The sequence below is a fragment of the Athene cunicularia genome, assembly GCF_003259725.1.
Source record: "Athene cunicularia isolate RWA chromosome 2 unlocalized genomic scaffold, athCun1 chr2_part1, whole genome shotgun sequence".
Classification (NCBI taxonomy): domain Eukaryota; kingdom Metazoa; phylum Chordata; class Aves; order Strigiformes; family Strigidae; genus Athene; species Athene cunicularia.
The window spans coordinates 63,061,276-63,082,448 of NW_020799095.1; the positions used below are offsets into that span (position 1 = coordinate 63,061,276).

A 21,173-nucleotide genomic window follows, 5' to 3' on the forward strand; every position below is an offset into this window, starting at 1 on the left:
CTTCAGCTGATGAAACAAACTTCCTGTTGAACATCTCTGCAGCAAAGTCACTGTCAACCTGTCAGCCAAGCTAACGGGCAGAGACACATGCAGATCTGATAAGACAATTCTATTTTCCAAGAAATTAAACCAAACAATCAAGGGTTCTGGCTTATTTGATCTCTTATTTTCTTAGTAAAGAGTTTCTAAACCACAAAATACAATAAACATCTCAGGATAGCTTTTCTCAGATTTCATTGCTTACCTGTGAAAATATTAATACTCATTTAAATGTATGATAATCTGATAGCACACTTAAGATCAGACTTATCTTACTGGTCCCAGCTAATGAAAAAAGCTGCACCATAATCAGGAATTCAGGATTTTCCAGATCAAGTTAATGTATTTGAAACGAACACTGTTAAATATATATGAATTTAAAAAGCAGGTATAAACAGATGTGCAAATAGATGAGTATGAAGTACCTGGTAAAGCAAGTGTTATACCTCTGACAGCAAGCCTCCTACAAAAAGTAACATCCTGTATCAATTTAGGGAGAACCAAGAGAACTAACTCTGCTCTACACTACCAACTACAGAATGGACCTGAAGTTTATAAAGCATAACCATTGGGATTGGGAAATGTGTTCTAGGATATTTGATGGGGAAAACTGAGAGCCTAAGTTACAAAAATGTATCTTCAGAAAATGCATTTGATTTCAGAAATCTTCACAAGGGGAGTAAAAACAAAAATCCAAACTAAAATGAAGCAGCTCAGGAAATGTAAGTTGTATTGGAAGACAGATTAGATGTATTCAATAATGATCTTCCCTTGAGTCATTTTTCAGTGACATTTGTATGCTCAGCATCAAATAATGAAAGTTTGCAGAACCAAGGCTATGTCCCTAAGAATTCATGCTGAAAAGATCTTTCAGCTTTCAAATATAAACTGTTCTTCACGTGGCTTTGTTTAAATGCATACAAATTCTAGTTGCACCTTTCTAAAGCAGAAAATAAGACACACAAATTCACCCTTACATGTGTAAGGACAGACAAGTGCCATTATATCACCTTGTACAAACACTGAAAAGACAGAGTATAATAGGATTTCTAATATAATGTTCTGTTGAACTTCTTGAATTTCATAATTGCATGCCTAAGAATTAATGGGATGTGTGTTTGGGGTTTTTTTGTTTGGTTTTGTTCTTTTGTGGTTTTGTTTGGTTGTTTTTTTTAAATTATGCATCTCAGTTGTTTCTCTAGAACAGTGCTAATAATGCTTAAACTTAATTCTTGTAATCTTTCCTCAGAGAAAACTGTAGTGATCAAATGTTCTGGAGAAGAGCTTTGACATCTGGCCCGCAAGCTGGATGATGGCAAGATGCCCTCTTTCTTACTACTACTGGAAGCCTCTCCGTATCCAGCTTAGCTGTTTATTGTACCTATTGCAGGTTCAGGTCTTTCAAAAGTTAAGCATTTTTTCCAGCTACACCTCCTCAAAAATATTCTACATATGGAGGAAGAAAGGGCAAATAACCAGTTCCGCATTACAAACCTGAAATTCATATACAATAAGGTTTTTTTGACTGAAAAGAATCAAAACCAATTCTGCATGTGCATTTAATGGAAAATTTCAACAGAGAAATATATATTAAAATGCTATGGAAGGCAGCTGTGACCTGCACGGCATCCTCATTAAGAACAGTTTCAGAACTTAAAAACTAAATATTGTATCAATAAATCCAGTGCTAGAGCTTTGAATTTGTAAGAGATTAAGACTTCAAGTCTAATTTTCTTCTACAACAGCATCGAGGCCATTCATTCTTAGTACTACTTTATTTCACTTTGTAACACTACAAGGTACAACTCTGCTTCCTTTTGAGCACTTAAGGGGGATCACTGTGAGGAAGACAAAACCAAGCCATTTTGGTTACAGATGAAGAGTGCACCAAGAACAACATGAGACATTCCCAAATTCTGAGTTCATAAATTTATCTAAATGACTGCACTGATAAGCTCTAATTTCAGGTAAAATAACACATTGGTACAGATGAGATGCAAAACAGTATTACAGCTGTTTGGGTTTTTTTTTTAAATTGAGAAGAGAATAGTTTGTGAAATAAATTAGTTTGCTTTCCCTATCGTTATTTATTAATAATTTTTACTTTCTGACTAGCTCTCCAACCTCTTCGTTTATCAGGAAATCACTCTCCAAAGGCAAGGAGCCTACACTTCCATAGATGAGGCAGGAGAAAAATTACTCAGTTGCTGTCAGTCCTTCTAAAACTTCACAACATTTATGGTTTGCATTAGCTTTCTATAAATCCTACTAAGTTTTTCCTGGTCCAAACAATAATCTTATGAGATAACCAATCTATCCACAGCAGTAACTTTGGAAACAGAACTGTGAATCTTCTATAGGATTATACCCTATACACAAAGCCGATTTGGCCATGAAAAAAGTCACATTTCAGTATTTGTTGAGGATTATTTAGGATTTTGAACTACTTAAGAAAAATTAGAATTTCAACATTTTCAAAATATTTAAGACTTACAGAGAAACAGCTTATTATATTTCCTAGCATTTAATAAAAATTCAGCTTAAAAATGTTAAAGAATGTCAAATACTGATTCTTCTTATTGTCTTTTCCTACGACAACCACCACATTCTTTCGTATTTCCACTGAATCTGTTAATACTTCCCTTCTGTTATTGAACCTATCTACATTTAGGCCAAGGTTTTCCAAAACTGAGCAGTAATAGGTCAGCACTGTGTGGAGTAATAAAGATTTTTAGGAGTTAAGATTCTTCACAGGAAAAAACTTCAGACATGTCAAGAAGAGGTCTTCCCTACCAAAGCACGTATGTTTGCACCTGTGGAAAAAGTTATCTTAAAAATTTTGAAATTAGGCAGGTAGCCAAAACCTATCAACCAGTTTTGAAAATGCTGTCATCTGAAGGTCAGGTCACAGGTTAATCTGCCTGGGGCAGTAATACAGGTGGACCACCAGCTAAGACAGCACTACCTTCCCTTTTCCCTGACACTTGGAAGTGGCTATCAGACAGTGAGTGGCCTACAAGAGGGTCAAAAGAAGATTTGTACTTCCCCAAAGCAGTGTTCATAAAGCCAGCAAAACTGTTAGCTTAGCTGAAGCTATGAGTAGATACAAGTTTTCTTACTTCATAGTACCCATAACACAGGATGAATGATCAGGAGTGATAATCCTGCAATATACAGTAACTATGAAGAACAGTATAGTTGTAAATGTCAAACCTATTGGGGATGGACCAGCACTGCCACTTTCTTAACCAGCACAGTCCCTAACTACATAGGATTGTGGCAGTCCACAATGAGATTTTACCTGAGAAACATTTTAATGCTTTAAGAGTGTGTGTATATATTTATAAAATAAATATAAAGATATACATCAAAATGTCACCTGTCAGCTGAGCTAATCCCACTAGCGTGTTGCACTTTCCCTGTGGCAAGCAGAACATAAAGGCCATCTGATTACCCAGGTCAGAGTGTACTTAATATTCATATAAATATTACAGTCTGATTATGGGATAATGCATTATAAAAACAAGTTTTTCTGTTTCTACAGTTTGTAAGTCATCTTAACATTATCTTCAGTTTAACATTTCCTCTCTTTTCTGGATTTGTGGTCTAAGCAGTTTCATCAAATGCCTCCAATTCCTTTAAGATATATTTGGTGCCATCTTTTGCAAATATATCGCAACAATCAGCTAGCCAGTCCCAACTTGTGACCAACACAATACAGATTTTGTGCTCATTATGCACTTTTAGAAGAGACTGTGAAGAAAACCAATCTTTTAAATATTGAATTAAACCATACATGCAGATATTGTCTTTTCTTTTATAATGTATTTAATAAGTGTGAAGCATCTTTACCTGACAGAGCATCTTGTGCTTCAAAAAATGTGCTGAGACCTCCTTTCACATAAGCTAAACTCCCCTCATTTTTCTTATTGGCTTGTTTCTTCAAATTCACAACAGCCATTTTGAGCTGATCAAAACTGAAAACAAACAAGAAAACCCCCATGACATTCAAACAATGATTAAAGGTCAGTTAATGAATAAACAGAAGAAACTTGGAAAATAAAGCCAGCTACTTTGGAACAACTATTGAGGATGGAGTAATTGCTAACAGTGTGCTTCTCAATGATGACAATTTACTCTTAGTCCAAAGAGGGCTCCTATCACTTATGGTGGAACAGACTTCTTTATAATACAAATTAGTCAATATATTTCCTCTAAACATGAAATATTAGTTTTCATTAACTGTTTGTACTACGTTAAATAGGTGATAGTACAAGTCGCTACACTTAGTACACTAGATTAACTACTGGGATATTAGAAGTCTGTAATAATTATATTTGTTTAACTCTGGAGCTTAGTTCACAACCCTTTCACACTTTCAGTTTCTGAATTCCTTCAATATTTTTATGTTGGTTTGGACATACAGTTCAGAATTTAACAGAATATTAGTGCAAAAATAAAGATGAACAGATTTCTGCTTTATGAAAGTGTGTCTTTTATATGTAGTCTACTGAATTGTTTTTGAAAGACACTTCATAGGGGCATATTAATTGCCAACTCATCATTTTTGTTTGTACAGTAGGTTTCTTTTTATCTTAGTTTCCTAATATTTCTAGATTATTGCCAGTTTACACTTGATTTCACATTTTTATTTTTTGTAAGCAGATGCAGTTATTTTAGAAGTCTTACGTCATGACTGATTCTTCATTACCTGCATATCATTTTCTGTTGATGATGATGAATACCATCTCAGCAGTTAAACCACTGGACTCATTCTAAAGGCACTATCACAAACAGCTCAGAAATACAAATATAACATGACTTTCATCCTTAAAGTCTTTTCTCCTACCTACAGGCCAGACCCATCTCCCTAATACAAAAGAATCAAACAAAACCCCCACACTGTACCTCAGTGAGGAGAGGGAAACAAAGAAGTCAGGAAATTAAGACATAAGGCAATTTCACCAGTAGTCTTTGCCCATTTTAAACAGTGGTAGAAAAAGATATATGAAGAGAACAAACCAAACTTTAGCCTAGGCAGTGAGAAGGCTCTCACCACCTGCTGGGAGACAAAACACACCGGTGCACTTACAGGCATTTTCCTTCTCATACTGATAATGTCACAACATTTTACTTATTTCCTGTTTCCATCTGCTGGACAGAAATCACATTACTCAATAGCTGGCTTGATCTACTTGGGCATACAAGAAGTACTTAGCAGCAGCATTTTCAAACTAACAGCAATCTGTACAGTTCTTTTTTAAGCACTGTTTCATGTTATCTGATGATCTAATAGTATGTCTAAACAGTTTATTTATATTTGTCAGGATATTGCCAGGAGTAAAAAAACAAATTTAAAAATAATGTTATTTTGATTGCTTAAAAATAATTTCCTTCAAGGAAAAAACAGACATAAGCTAACCAAAACATCAGTGCACCACACATTTAGCATTCCCCATACCTGAGGTTATGTAGAGGACTAAGAATTAAGCCATTGCTGTGTGTCTCCGGAAAAACAGCACAAATGATATCAGGCAGATAATTATACAATTCCAGAGATTTCTAAGACTACACATTTTGAAGTGGGAAGGAAAAAAACCCACAAAACCAAACAAGTTTTCCTTCATCTTTATTAAAACAGCTATTTATAATTCAATTCAAAACATGACAGGATTCACCCTACCCTTTGAGCCATTCTTCCTGTTGAGTTTTACACAGCTTTTGTACCTTCAACACTAAGATCTAGACTCTATAAACCAATATAAACTGAATTAATATGCAAAAAACCACTTTCATTTAAAATTAAAAATTAATACTTTTTAATCCATTGAACCCGTTGACACACAAAGACACAAATCAATGGAAGCCTTTTTTTTCCAAGAAAGATGGTACAATAAGCTGCTACTAGGCAAAACGTTAAAAATGCTTTTTCTTAATAGGAAGCTTCAAACTTACGTATGAATGGAATCTCAGGTACTGAGCCACTGCCATAGCACAAGTTAAAAAGGGGCCCTACCATCTGATATGATTATTTATTCATAGTACGGATGACCAGAAAAATCAGTGTTTTTACTGACACCTTGTCATATTAGAGATATAAACATTACATTATGCTGTTGTTCATATTCCATGGTAATTCCAATAGTCATATAATCAGTTCTAATAGGTCATTTCATTAATTTTCTGGATCCACAGCATCCTTAAATGTACCTAAGCCATCTGTGACTGACAGCTGTCAAATCAAATCTCAGCACTCTCCACTGATGGTGATTCTGCAGCTTTCCAAGTTACACTGTCCCAGGGCTTAAGCATTCTCATATTTTTTAATCTGCATCTAACCTCAGTATCCCTTATCGCAAACTGAGACAGCTTGTTCTGTTCTTGGTAAATCAAGAGCAATTGATTATTCTCGAACTGCCCACTGTATATTTCAGAACATGTTTTCTATATTAACTTCATTTCTTTTCCAAGCACCTAATTCATTCAAGCTGTATACCCAAAGATATTTATATACTTCTGTTTTTGTGGGTCAGCCGTCATTATCTTTCTTAAAGCAGTGGCCAAAACTGGGCAGAGCACTTCAACTGCAGCTTTAATAACAAGGCAGAATAATGATACTGTATCTTACATTACACAATCTTGCTGAAACACCCCAGAAAATTATTTGTACTAGACAGTCAACTGGTATTTATGGCATGTTGCAAACACCAGACTGCCTTCTGTACTACTGTTGCCCAACCCCAGGTGTGTACTCTGCTCTTGCCTTCTTCACATCCCTTAGAGCCTTGCAATCAAGTATTTCACAACTGCTAGAGCCAAGGCTGCCACTGGTTACCACATCCCCTGCCTTGCCTGCAAGAATCAGATTTAGGAAAGCAGCTATCCTGATTGTCCACCTAGCAGCTACATTAGAAGGCATTCTCAGAACTCCCCACAGCCTCCTGGATTGCTGTCCTTCCTGTAAATATCAGGCAGGTTAAAGTCTTGTATAAGAACCAGGGTCTGCTCTCTGGAGATTTCCTCAAGTTGCTTAAGGAAGATTTTGCTCACTTCCTCATCCCACTGTGATGTCACACTTTCCAGCCTCTTGGACAAGTTTTCTACCATGCTGCTACCTGCTCCATAAAAAGGACCATATATTTATTCAAGCTGTTCCTTCATACAAAGGTCAAATTCCTCTCTTCTGGCTATCTTTCTCAGAAAGTCTCTTCAATACTATCACAGAACACCAGGCACATGAGCGATCCCACTTTATTCCAGTGATATGCTTGTCTAATTCCACATGTGGAGCTCTGGCTCCTCTTGTTTCCCAGGCTGCATGTGAGTGTGTAAAGGCACCCAAGGTTAGACCCTTCCAATTGGTGGTGTAATTCCCAACAGCATTCTCAATGCTATCACTGAACCATACATATAGCCCACTGTTCCTTCATTTAACAGCAAGTTGTTATCACCATCCCCTGATTTTCCTGATTTAAAGTCCTTGTTACCAAAGTGCAAAGATGCTGGAAAAGATGTTCTGGTCCCATTTTTTCAAATTAATTCTATTTTTCACTAGCAGTCCTTGTTCTTTAGTAATGAATCCATGGCTACAGTAGTAAAAAATGTCATCTTTGAAACAGGTGGTACAGCCATCTGTGAACCTACAGGATGTATCCACTACTACCTGAAGCTTTCCCCTTTACCTGTAAATCAGAGAGAATACCTGAACTCCCACATTCTTCAGTTTTGTCCCCAGGACTTTGCAACCACTACTGATCTGTTCTACAACCCTCTTGGCAGTGTCACTGATGCCTGCATAAATGAGCAACACAATGGTAATAGTCCAAGGGCCAAATGTAAAGGAAATTTCTTAAAAACAGCTACATCAATAGCTGTTTGTTCCTTCTCACCTTATTATCTCCTCAGCTTTTTTAAAAACCTGATGATCCCTGATGAAATCAGTTTGTGATAGATAGAATTAATTTTGAATCACTCTTCTTTTAGCTACTTGATTTCAAAAGATGCTGTCACTACATGTGTATTAGATAATAATGTTCTTTTGCTGTTGCTTTGGCTCTCTAATTTACCATCACTTTGAGAAAAAATTTAAGTATTTCCCAAGTAGGCTTCTGGAGTTCCTAAAAAACAACTCACACCTGCTTTTACCATTAGATAACCAAAACATATAAGTTTGCAAAATGGCATTTCCCTTCAAAATACTAATCAGAATACTCAGCTGCAAACAACAAAAAATGCTCATCACTATTTAAAAATGTCTTCCAGTATCATCCAAACACCAGCAGATATAAGTTTCAGAACTCAGTTACACATGCAAAAATATATTTACGTAATGCATTCATGTAAGTACATATTATGAACTAGAGTTAAGAATGAAGACATTAACGGTCAAGATTTTAAGAGATTTACCTCAAAGACCTTACTCACTTGACCAGTTTCTTTTACTAAAGCATTTTCCACAAGAATTAACTAAAAGCTAACTGATACTACTAACAGTTTTAGTCTTTGTCATCTGTTCAGTGTGCTTATCCTGAGCCACTACTCATGACTTAACACTTGGAGTTTCCACTCAAGGCCATGCTGCCTAACTTATTGATTCACAAAGGGCTTTAGCTTGAAGACAACTTCCATCTGACATGGGGAAGGGAGGGGAGGAGGTGCGGGGGAAGAGGCTGTAAATTAGGTCTGGTTACAAATGAAGTTTTCCTCATAACCACACTGAACAAACTGGTTGATTCAAGTTTCTAGCCAAGCAGAAACAGCACAGGCAGAAGAGACTGCAGGTCTATTACTGTAAATAACCACCAATGACACATCTATCGTATAATGAAATAACATCAAAAGACTTGCTTTAAAACAATTATTTATATGATAGCAACAAACCTTGTTGTTGAATGATTCTCAATCAGGTACCAGGCAGCAGAAAAGTTTTCACTAGTGAAATCAGCACTCATACCAGGAAACAGTGCCTCTAAATCTTTTTGAGGAAATCTGCCTCTGAAAAGGAATATTCATTTCTTCAGTGAGACATAATTTTGTGAACTGCTTACAATCAAGTGTCACATTAAAAAAAAGTTCCAAAAAGATATAAACTTGTATCTCACCATGAAATTAAATCTGCTATTACAGACATGTAACATGACTGGGAAAGAAAAGATTTAAGTCTATGTAAAACTAATTTTACCATTTTCATTTCACCATTACAAATAACTGAAATGTTGCCTGTACAAAACACTTCTAAAGAAAGAGAACTGTTGCCTTCACAAAATGAAACTAGACAGACTCACCATGATACTACTAATATTCAAATGCAGGACCACTAATGCTGAATGTACTCGAAGCCAACTCTACCTTTTAAACAAGAAAATAAGTATACCAAGCCAAGAAAATAGGAGACAATATTCTCTATATAAACCATGAACCAGTATCTATTTAAAACAGCAGGACATCACAAGGTTAACAGCTTGTAAGCTATCTCACACCATCATTGTCTACTGGTCCATGTGCCGTAGAAGTCTCACGGAAACATAAAGGAACATACATCCATTATATGCAAACACTGAAAGAAATTCTGAGTTAAAATCATCTTCTTGCAAAACAGAATACACTGATCTGTCCACAGTACACAAAACATAAAAAGAAAAATGAGCATGTCTTGAGTTAGAAATGGCATGTTTGGTTTTGTTCAGTCTTACAATGTATAAAGATAGCATGCACACTAATTCCTTGCAAAAGCAGATTCTCTAGAACAGTATGTTTGAAACTACAAGTAGCTTCTAAGATACTCTTACAGAAAATTTATTCCTTTTATTTTAAGCCAGTGTAATAAAATTTTAAAGCACTTTTTGATGAAAACATGGCCATCTTCATCCCTCAGTCCAGACACACACTTAACACTTTTGCCATATTCATTCCACCATGCACTCCCAGTACATCACCAGATATACTCACCACTCTATTCTTTACCACCAACTGCATCCCATTTTCAGAAACTAGTTGTAGCAAACAAGTTTACTTTTGGTCAGCCTGGAATTGGTCAAGCAGTTGGACTTGATTATCATTGTAGGTCCCTTCCAACTGAAATAGTCTATTCTAAAAATTTACTATGTCATTTCTGAATCACAATGTCAAACTGAAAAGTCAATCAAATCCCTCTCTGATGCTCCAAGCTAGGTGAACTCTGCTATATGAAGTACACTGTACGCAAATGCAAATCCACCGTACTTTGCATGTGAGATCAAACTTGGGTGGGAGTAGCAATCTAGAGTCAGCTATTGGAATAACATTTAATACATATGAAAAGCTATTTGAATGAACACAAAAGCCATGATTTCTTCGGGTCTTTTTCTCCTGTAATCTAAACATGTTTCAAGATAGCTAAAGCAGTTTTTTTAGAAAAAGCAAACAGTAGATTAAGTGAAGCAAATCTGAAGGGAGGCACAGCAGTAAAAAGTACAATTATACAGAAACAAGAGATGTTTTCTATAAGTTTCTTTTCATAACCAAATGGCTATTAGCACAAACAGGTACAAAGGATCTACATATATAACGACATGGCACAGAAGTCTTTCATCAGTAGCACCTGATTACAGCAGGGGCATGAAACAATGCTTTTCAAAAAACAAGAAAAAAATCAAATGAGATGCAAGGAAAAGTGATGACAGATATGAAAAGCAGAGAGACAGGGAAAATAGCGTGAGAAACAAACACAGCAACTAAAAATGAAGGTCCCAACATTTCTCTGTGTTCAGTGAAAAACCGATAATGTTAATATAAAAATTTATAAACATAAGTAGTGAGATTCAGGATTATCAGTGACCTTGAATTTCATGAATGCCAGTTAGTGAGCAGAAAATTCTGATGGATGTAAGAAAAAGAAAGTTTCAATTTACCCTTCCTTTAAAGACATTTTAAGGTATCTTATTTTTCCAAAGTAGTCAAAAGTGCCCAGTAGGCACATGAATTTGCAGGACAGTACTTCACATGTGATACATAGCATGACTGTTCAAAAAAGCCTTTTTTTATTAAATCCATGCATGGTGGCATCTTTGTGGTCAAATGCAGTTTGCTAAAAAAAAAAAATTCAGTTACCTCAGAAGACAATTAGACCTTCAGTGCATGCACATAATACAGAAGCAGAATTTTGTTCATATTTTTCAGAACTTTGATATGTTTTCTCAAAAGCCTAAAGAAACAGATATAACACAAAAATCACAAAGACACTGAAGAAATACAACATTATCAAATGCTACTTATTATTGCAAGATTGTAAGACATATGCATGACAGTTGAAGCTTATGCATGAGCTATATAGTTCCTAGGGAAAGAACCCCATCTTGGAGAGAGAGAGGGGGAAAGACCAATAATTTAGATAAGGATGTAATAAATGTCTACAAATGAGTTTTGCCCACGGACAGCAGGACATAAATGAAGGGTTTTTCTTTCAGTTTGATGTTTGACTGCATTGAGAAGTTATTAGGAGCTTTTTTTCCAGCAGATGTACTTGTGCAGAACCATAAATTAGCAATGCATTTATGGGTGCTTTTATCTGTGCAGACATATTTTAGACATAGTCACAACAGAGTAGAAACATGAATGTGAATGTGTGTGGTATGTTAACAATATGTTACACTCTGTGGTGTAGTATCCTTATTTTTATCATAAATTTTACCAGTAGTTTTTCCACTAACGGATATGGGGAGCTTGGAATGACTTGCTACAGCTGTCTTCACAACAAGCTGCTCACTAAAAAGTTCAAACTGAAAGCAACTGTATTTCTAAAATGTCTGGCCGGATGAATCTAAAAAGGGACTGACTCCACATACACACAAGTTTGTTTCATTAACATCCATTAGTGAATTAAATAAATAAATCATTGGAAATTGTTCTCATGAAAACTTGCTTACTGTTTACTTATAAACAAGCACATATGTGACTTGAGAAAGTATTTCTGGATTACTCATTTCAACATTATGGGGTGAATATGAACTAGCAGCAAAAGCTGAGTTCATGATGACATGCAATGTGATTGTTGATCACTTTCCTGTTGATTTGCTCATTATACAAGAATCATTTCAGGAAGCAACTCTATTTAATCACTGATTAAAAAACAATCACTGTAAAAGAAACTGGGAGCCACAAATTGAATCCAGAAAACCTCAAAGAAGAGACAAGTTTACCATCCTTGACAAACTCTACGTATTTCGCTACCTTTACAATTTCAGCAAAGGTACATATATTGGATTTATACAGTAGTACTTTCTGCTAGGCAGACTATTTTATTTAAAACAGAACCAGGTCTGGTACTAGGCCTCTTAACATTTTAAAGTAGTCGTATTCACCCATCAGCAACAATTTTAAATACAAAAGTAATTAAGATTTCACACACTGTTTATATTAATGAGAACCATAATAAAAATAAATTTGGTTTCAAGCCACTATACACCTTCACTTCTCTCAAATGTATTTTGAGTACATCTAATATAGTCATGCAGTATTAGATGTAGTGGTCCTTGCTTCCACGTAAAGAACATGCACATCTACTTTGGATTCAAAACACACAGGGTACAATCAATTCACTTGCGCCACATGTGCCCATCAGTACAAGTCCCTCCCTCTGCTACTCCAACCTTCAGGTTCTGTATAGCCTGATAGTTAATAAATCTAATCCAAGATCACTGCATATATTTGCTCTTACAAATTCTAATACAGAACCTGTGCATATACAGAACATTTATATTCTCCAGAGGTTTAAAATTAGTTGTAACCTCCATGGGTAAGTCATAGCACCCAAGCAGTCACAGCTGAGTAACAGCAGCAGAATTAAATGGATACTAATGAACAGAGCCTGACTATGAACACAGCTTAGCAAAATGTAATTTTTCTGTAAAGATTATTTTGCTCCCAGAGTTTCAGAATCTCATAGTATGTTTTTCAGCATATATGACAATATCTGCAGATTAAAGGCAGGTCCCAAAACACAATAAAGCCACCAAAAGGTAACTTGAACCTCAATTCCACAGGAGCTTATAGGTCAAAAGGAGCAACTTTAAACAAACACAGATTCTGAATAGCAATCAGCATAAACAAGCTTCCGATAGAGCTGCTGTACCCCTCTGTCTGGTACCAGTCAGACTCCTAGAAGCAGGCTTTGTACCAGCTGTACTGTGTTAATAATGCATGCAAGACAACCAGCATAAGGGACACTGCAGTAGACTAAACATGACAAACCAGAAGGTGTTAACAAAGGTCTCTCCAATAGCAAAAGGACAAGGATGCATTCTGGCAATTACTCCCTAGTAGCGTTGGGTTTATCAGAAATCTGACAACAAAATGACAACCATATTTGAAAAGTAGCAGAACGGGATAAATCTACTAAGAGATTATAGGCTGGTAGCTGCAACTGATGCATCAGTTTTACAAGCGGCATTACTATATTTTTTTTAACATCAAAAAACCTGGATTATATACTACTATGTATCACATCTCTCTCTCCTGCAGGTTTCACAATTTTTCTGCATGCATCTCTGTGATAAAAGTTTCCGCAAGCCCATCACATTCAAAGATGAAACTGACTGCATTTCTGAACAAGCCACCTAAAAATAAATAAATATCAAAGCCTCCAGGAAGTCTTTCCCTATCTCATAGTAGCAAGCTGACGTTTACCATTAGGTGGCAGCGTAAGATCATCTGTCCTCCTCCCTGATGAACTGTTTTGGAAGCTGGCGTGGGAAGAGGGAAGCATCTGTATTGAGTGGGTGGATACAGAAGTATGTGGAATGTACTTAGTATGTCAGCATTTGCTTTCATGTACGAGATGGATTCACCATAATGACCTCTGCTACATGCAAAACAACAAACACTATACAAAAATTTTCTAACCAGCACTAGGTCTGACTGCTGTTGCTGCTTTGCAAAGAATGGATTTTCTTAGTCTGACAGAGTAGGTAGAGGAGGCGGGAAACCTTGAATTAAACAAGGGCTTACCGTGCAGGAGCGGCACATTGGAACAAGCAATTAATTCACAAATCTTATGTAGATCTGAATTTTCCACCCATGGATTTCAAGCAGTGCCTTTATTTTATGAAATAGGCATCATGTATTCTCTCCCAGAACCATTCAAAATTCTGAACAACCTTATGTTAGTAGGACACAACCTTCCAACCTGCTCTTTTAACAGCTCTAAACTGTGAAAACCAACCCAAGTACTGCAACATTGTTGTTAATGTTGTAATTTTCATACCAAGTTTCCATGTTTCTCAGACTGAGGCAACTACTCTGCATACTACTTTTTCTTCCTGTAATCTATTTAACTTTCTGTAAGGGTGTCTGACTACATCTGCATAAGACCATAGCCAGGAATATTCCTTGGAGGGGAAGATGGCACGGACCTGCTTTGCACTTAAAGCCAGTATAAAGATGGTGACAGAAAACTAAAATTCTGTACTGGTCTTTACTCCATTCTGAAAATTAAAAAACTAGAACTCAAAGATTAAATATTTTCAATACATATTTTCTGGTGGGAATGAAATACTTCATAGCATACACACAATATGCACTAAATGACAGCAATGTAAAAAAAACCCTCATCTAATTGGATCAGTTCTGTATTTTAAAAGATGAACAGTTAGCAAGGCAGGAGAACAAATGTGTGCAAACGCTCTTCTACAAACACACTTGTGACTTTAAAGATCACCACTGAAACATAATAACCAGCAAGTTCAAGTTTCACTACAATATAAATTATTTTATTATTTAGTAACTGAGATTCTTAGTTGTATGGCACAAGAACAGCAATTAATTACTGGAAAAATATGAAGAACTGATCAGCCAGAAATTACTTACACTTAATACCTGTTAAACTTGTAGGCTGAAAGATGACTGCTTGCACACTGCATATACATAACATTTAAAATATCCTGATTACGTAAAAAAAAACAACAGGAGGACAAGTGTGTATCTGTAGTTCTTATTTTGCATCCTTGCAACATTTGAATATGCATATGAAGATAATTCCGGTGCATATTTTGAGTATATATACATATATTGAGAATATACATATATTGAGTATATATATTTTATATATATTATATATAATATATATGTATATTATATATACTCTCTATATATTATTATATGTATATTATATATAATATACATATGAGTATATATACATATACATACATATATATACACACTACTCATACAATATATCTATAGGTGGTGTCTTAATTATTAATACAATGTGTTAGACCCACTATTATCTATTTCACTTAGTTCAAATGTTTGTTCACTTAAATCCCAGTCACTCCCAATTAAACTCCAATCCTAAATCTGAGTCAGAATATTTTTTGTTCAAGTGCTTGTCTAATTGTTTAATCAAATACTGCACTAAAGCACTTCTGTTCATTACTTACAAGACCCTTTTTCTAGTATTTTAATATCCCATTTGCAACACCTTGAAAGTAGCCACCTGAAGGATTCAAAAGCTACAATTAACTGTACAAAGTACCACAAAGAAGGTTTTAAAAAAGACAGACACAAAAGGAACTTCTAGAACTAAGTATAACCCATATTTAAAAAAATAAAATTAAAAAAAAAAATAAAAAATCACAACACATAGGTGATCTAACTCTTTCCCATGCTGCAGACTGTCTTTTCTGTATAATTTGGTGATGAATGACAACCACTTTCTATATGAAGGACTTCTTTCTTTCAGTCTGTAGTCTACTCCCTTCCTGCCTTCTCTTCAGTGTCTCCTATCTAGCTAATTCCAATTCCGTTTTCTCACATCTATTTTTCACTGTTTTCCTCCCTTTCTCCTTGGTCCTCTCTTTAAATGTTTCTTTTGTTTACCACTATTTGCATAACCACAGGAGGCACTCCTTTCCCTTCCTTATCAGCCATCATACTGCAAGGGTTGTAAATCCCAAATCAGACACTTCAGTTTCAAAATTAAACTGAATTTGCACACATTTAAAAATAGTTTAAAGAAGCCAAAGGAATTAATAAAGGAGAGACTCATTATGTTGCAGAGTCCCATCTCCTTGTATATACAACTATTCTTCACCATATTAGTCTTTCTTTTATTTTAAAGCATCCCAAAATTCTAACAATTTTTATCATTTTTAGTGACAAATTATTCCCATGTCTATTATTGGTTAATACTAATATCTTGCTTATCCACTCACTTTCTTAACTTATAAGTGCCCTTTTTCACTACCTTGTACAGCTTGCCATTACTCACCTACACCATACATGAAGTATTTGCAAATGTTTGGGTTTAGTTAAACTATATGGTATTAGAAATTATTTTATAAAAGTAAACATCACACCGCTACAATTTTTCAAGCAAATTATGAAAATTTTTCCCTTGGGGAGGTACTTTTTAATTAAACACAGAATGTTCCATCCAAAGTCAGAACTATTAACATCGTGCTGTCACCCACAGTACAAGGGCAGACCAGGCTTTTCCTCTCTTTCCTTATATCTCTGTCCCCTCTCCACAATTTACCCCTCAATCCCTCTACACAATTACTTGTTATATTGACTAGTGTTCCTTCTCTCAAACTGGTCATTTTCAACACCAGTGCTTGCCATAGTCAGGCCTCGCCTTCCATGAACTTGAGAGGTAAACTTTGAAATCAAGGAACAATGAACTAGGCTTGATATTATGCTTGCCCGAAGATTTCCTTATCTTCTCCCCCACCTCACAAAAAGCTTATTTCCTATCTGTATTTACATATTTCTGACATTTTCACATAAAAATGATATTTTCTAATGCGTTCAGATGAAACATTTAAAATATAATATTGTTGGTTTCCTATTTAACAAACATCCAAACAGATCACTAAATTAAATCCTAAACTAACTGTTTCAGTCTTGATAATTCTTAATCTGTCACATTGACACTGTCTTAATACTACATTAGAAGTTTTGTTAAAATAAGAACAAATTAAAAGTAACTGTGTCATAACAGTTATGTGTCATAATTGAATTTGTAGAAGTCATAATTGTATTTGCAGAAAAAGTATTGTTAGAAACTTATGGATAGAGGACTATGGAATAGATCTAGTTATCTGGACTTAAATCCCAGATAAAATACTGGAAGAGCCGTTGCAGGGTTCAAAAAATACAGAAGTAAGGCAGAGAAAATGAGTTTTAACATCAGCCAGTCACAACTGTTTCAGAAAAAAAAAAGTCATAAACTCCACCATACTTATGAACAAAAGTAAAGAAGTCTGTCGGTTGGAAAATAGTATTAATATTTCAATAAAATAAACTAGTTGATGTGGTATAATAAATTTTACAGTGCAATTTTAGCAACAGATAGCAATCTAAACATCCTTAAAAGCCCCATAAAACTCAAATGCAACAGTAAGTATTTCATAACTACAATGTATAAATCCAAAGCCTTAGGTTATTTGCCAATCCTCAAAATCTAAACATCACTGAGGTTCAATATATCAGGCTTTTAGATTATCTACAGTTCTAATTGATGATTCAAAAATGAGGATTATGTGCACCAACAATTCTTTTGAGTACCAAATAGCATACCAACAGCTAAAATACGTATGCATTTTAAAATCTTTCCCCGCCCTATAAGCCATTAAACTTTTCTGGAATTCACAAATGCACATATAGAGAAAACCACTAAAAAAGTGGATTAAAGGCATTTGGTACTCACTTGTCTATCTCAATACCAAGCGGATTAGCTGGACGTAGGGACAAGGGGGGAATCCCTTTGTTCCTATCAGTGCGCATGTCGTAATAGTTCATTTCATCCACCCAGACAGCAGACTGATCCAAGATACCTAGAGAAAACAAAGCGCAGATCCTTAAAACAACAAGGGCAGTCCAGCACCATCAACTTCTAACATACTGAATTAATTTGAAAAATCCTGGTAAATATAAAATGCATGCCTAGGTAATATATTGGAAGATACCCGGCAAAACAACCTGGATACAATTATGCTAAATTATTTCATTATAGCTGCTGAAAAGGTATTCATGGCTGGGCATCAAACATTATTTGCCTCTTAGAGAGTTCACAGTTTCTTGTACACTAAGAACATTTTCCTGACCAGAGAGTATTAGTATTTTTAATTCCTCCAAGTATTTTGGCATCTGTCCAAGCCTTGTCATCTACTATCAAAATTAGCAATTACCTGGAAGTCTTATTTGCATATTTTAGGGAAGATACCTTTTCTGTGCCACTCAATGATCATAAACTAAGTGAACTTTGGCCACATACCAAGAGAGATGATTCAAGGAACACAGGACTGACTGTTTCCAAAGCGTTAGTAGAGACAGTACATAAAGATGAGGCACAATAGGTCCTGACCCTCAGTTATACTCTTGGCCATGCCCTTCTTTAACATACCCAGCAGATATTCAAGACCAGAAATTACCCCATCCCCACACTTACCTATTTTTTAAAATATCAATTCTCCTCTCCCATCACCAAAAGCTTCACCATGTAACATCTGCATTTGATTCACCTTTCTATAATTAAGATCTTAGTACAACTTGGGAGAAATTATGTTATTTAACTGTCAATGCAACGCTGAGAATAAAAGCTTAAAACAGTTCTTGTGGGAATCCCTATGTTAGAAAAGATAACTATCCAGCTTTGTCAATGAGGTGTTCTGAAAGAAACATTTCCAATTCAGAGGGTATTCAGACTGAATTCTAGATTAAGCAGAGGTCCTAGACTGCTTAATAACACCATTTCAATGGTTATGCATCTCATGAGAAATGCTTAAGACTTTCCATCTTGCAGGATGGTTTGAATTACAAGTAAGAAACTGCACCGAGGACTCAATCTTTAGAGGATTAACTGTCAGCTCAGGATTTAGGTGTAAAGCTCATGAGCTGATTTGTATTTTGTATTTATCTTGTACACTTAAGAGGTAATTACTGAATCCGTTTTTTTTTTTAGTTTTAGAATTTTAGTGCTACTCCTTACAGAAAAATAAAGGGCTACTTTTCATTAGTTATTGAGGGTTTTATCAGAACAATAAGAGGATTAATTTCATATACACCATGATCTTATCTATGCATATATTTGTACATTTTATTGATATAATCTGCTTTTTGTAAACAACTGAAGATTGTCCTGAGGTGGATCTATTTTAAACATACATTTTATTTAGAAGCACTCAGTCATATATTTGTTTAGCAAAGAAAACAAATGTGAATTTGAACAAGAAAAATACCTATTTTTTCAGGTTTAAGCAGTTTGAAGGAAACAGTTGAAGTTCCTTTGCCACCAGACTTTGTAGTAACAATAATGTCTCCCTTGTCATTTTTAGCCTGTCCAACTCGACACACAATCTTACTGGCAGACATCCATTCAGCGGTTAGCAGACAGTTGTGCCCACAGATTGTTAAACCTGGGAAAAAGGAAAAAAAACAAGTACTACTGTGAATAGAAGTATCTTTTGAAATTTTGTAACGTAAATACATTTATGATGCTTCATGTATTTTACATAAATATATGACCCTTCTCCAGTCCCTTACAGCCAACAATAGCAAAAGAATCACGAATACATTTTTCTTATGTTCCCTAGGTGATTTCAGGTCTCTTGTCCTAGCAATATTTCATGAGACACACACAGTGCTGCTTGAAGCTTATTTTAATCTCTTCCACCAGTTATGAGCTACTGCAACAATTTACTTCCTGATGTTCAATAGATCTTCTGTCTGCAAGACACAAGAGAACTGCTGTTCAGTATTGTACTGATATGAAACTTCCACCAAAACTGCATGCAAAAAATCTTTCATAAATTCATTTTGTATGACTTTTTATAGCAAAAAACGCTAAACCTGCAAAATATTAACAATGAACAATGTTTCTGCAACTTTATTTGTTTAGCAGTACTTTTATGAACACAGAAGGGGTTTCTGGTGAAAAAAGTATTAATTGACAAATATTCTGTCACAACCTCTTCTGTACAAAATCCATGATGCAAGACTGTGCTGAATCATGCCCATGCTGCATGAAATAAGTCATGTAATGTTCACGTATTTCCTCTTCTAAACTTTCTCATAATAGAAGTATAAATAACAAACTATGAAATAACCATACAACATATATTTTAGCCATGAAGCACTCGTGTAGGAAAAGACTATGACATATTAAAATCTGTCAAGCTTTAGTGTTTAAAAACACCTCTTAACACTTAAGAGTCAAGGTACACCTTAATATAAGGTCCAAGGCTTCTTAGGGCTTCACATCAAATCAGTCAGATCACTTGAGCAATCTGACAAATCAATCTGATTGATTCTGGTCACATCAGGACTCTGGATGCTGGAAAAGATGCATTGTTTTCTTAGATCTACAACAACAGTTTCCACATTCCCAATCAGAGTTTTGTTGTCTTGAATAACGGCAAGATCCTAATTTCTATAGTATCAATTCAGAGAACAACTTCATTAGGTTCTTCTTATATGATATCCTTACCTAGAAACATTTTGCTTTATAGCTAAGAGGACAAGACCATACTAGTGTGTTGGCTGTACTGGATTATAAATTAGTCAGGCACAGCAGTTCCTCCCCTTTTGGCCTGGCTTTTGTTTTTAATTTCTAGAAAGCTCTGACCAATTTAAAAAATACTTACAGACAGAAAAGGGTCAGCATATGTGGCTTGGTACCAAAGCTGCACACTTACTTTTTCTCACAATTTAAGTCTCTGACATTACACAATAGATAAATTTGGCAGTTTTCATGTCAGACATAAAAATGCCTTACTCCCTGCCAAAAACTAATTTGAAAATGAAAACCAAAAAATAAAAACCAGAAAGACAATGAATCTTATTACCACTGAAAGTAATTTTACTTGAGCAAGGACAGAAGATGTGTTTGTTTAAAGTTGCTCCTTTTGACCTATAAGCTCCTGTGGAATTGAGGTTCAAGTTACCTTTTGGTGGCTTTATTGTGTTTTGGGACCTGCCTTTAATCTGCAGATATTGTCATATATGCTGAAAAACATACTATGAGATTCTGAAACTCTGGGAGCAAAATAATCTTTACAGAAAAATTACATTTTGCTAAGCTGTGTTCATAGTCAGGCTCTGTTCATTAGTATCCATTTAATTCTGCTGCTGTTACTCAGCTGTGACTGCTTGGGTGCTAT

The 21,173-nt window shown here is 35.3% G+C and overlaps 1 protein-coding gene across 1 annotated transcript in view; it reads right to left on the reverse strand.

Moving 5' to 3' along the window:
• The window catches only part of EXOC2 (exocyst complex component 2), a 116,815-nt gene that overhangs the window by 92,126 nt on the left and 3,516 nt on the right, over positions 1 to 21,173 (reverse strand). Inside the window, exons 2-5 of the mRNA XM_026842710.1 lie at positions 19,254 to 19,430; positions 17,723 to 17,849; positions 8,920 to 9,033; positions 3,892 to 4,016 (exon numbers count right to left, since the gene is read on the reverse strand). Of these exons, the coding sequence (XP_026698511.1) occupies positions 3,892 to 4,016; positions 8,920 to 9,033; positions 17,723 to 17,849; positions 19,254 to 19,430 (543 nt within the window). The remainder of the gene's footprint in view (positions 1 to 3,891; positions 4,017 to 8,919; positions 9,034 to 17,722; positions 17,850 to 19,253; positions 19,431 to 21,173) is intronic.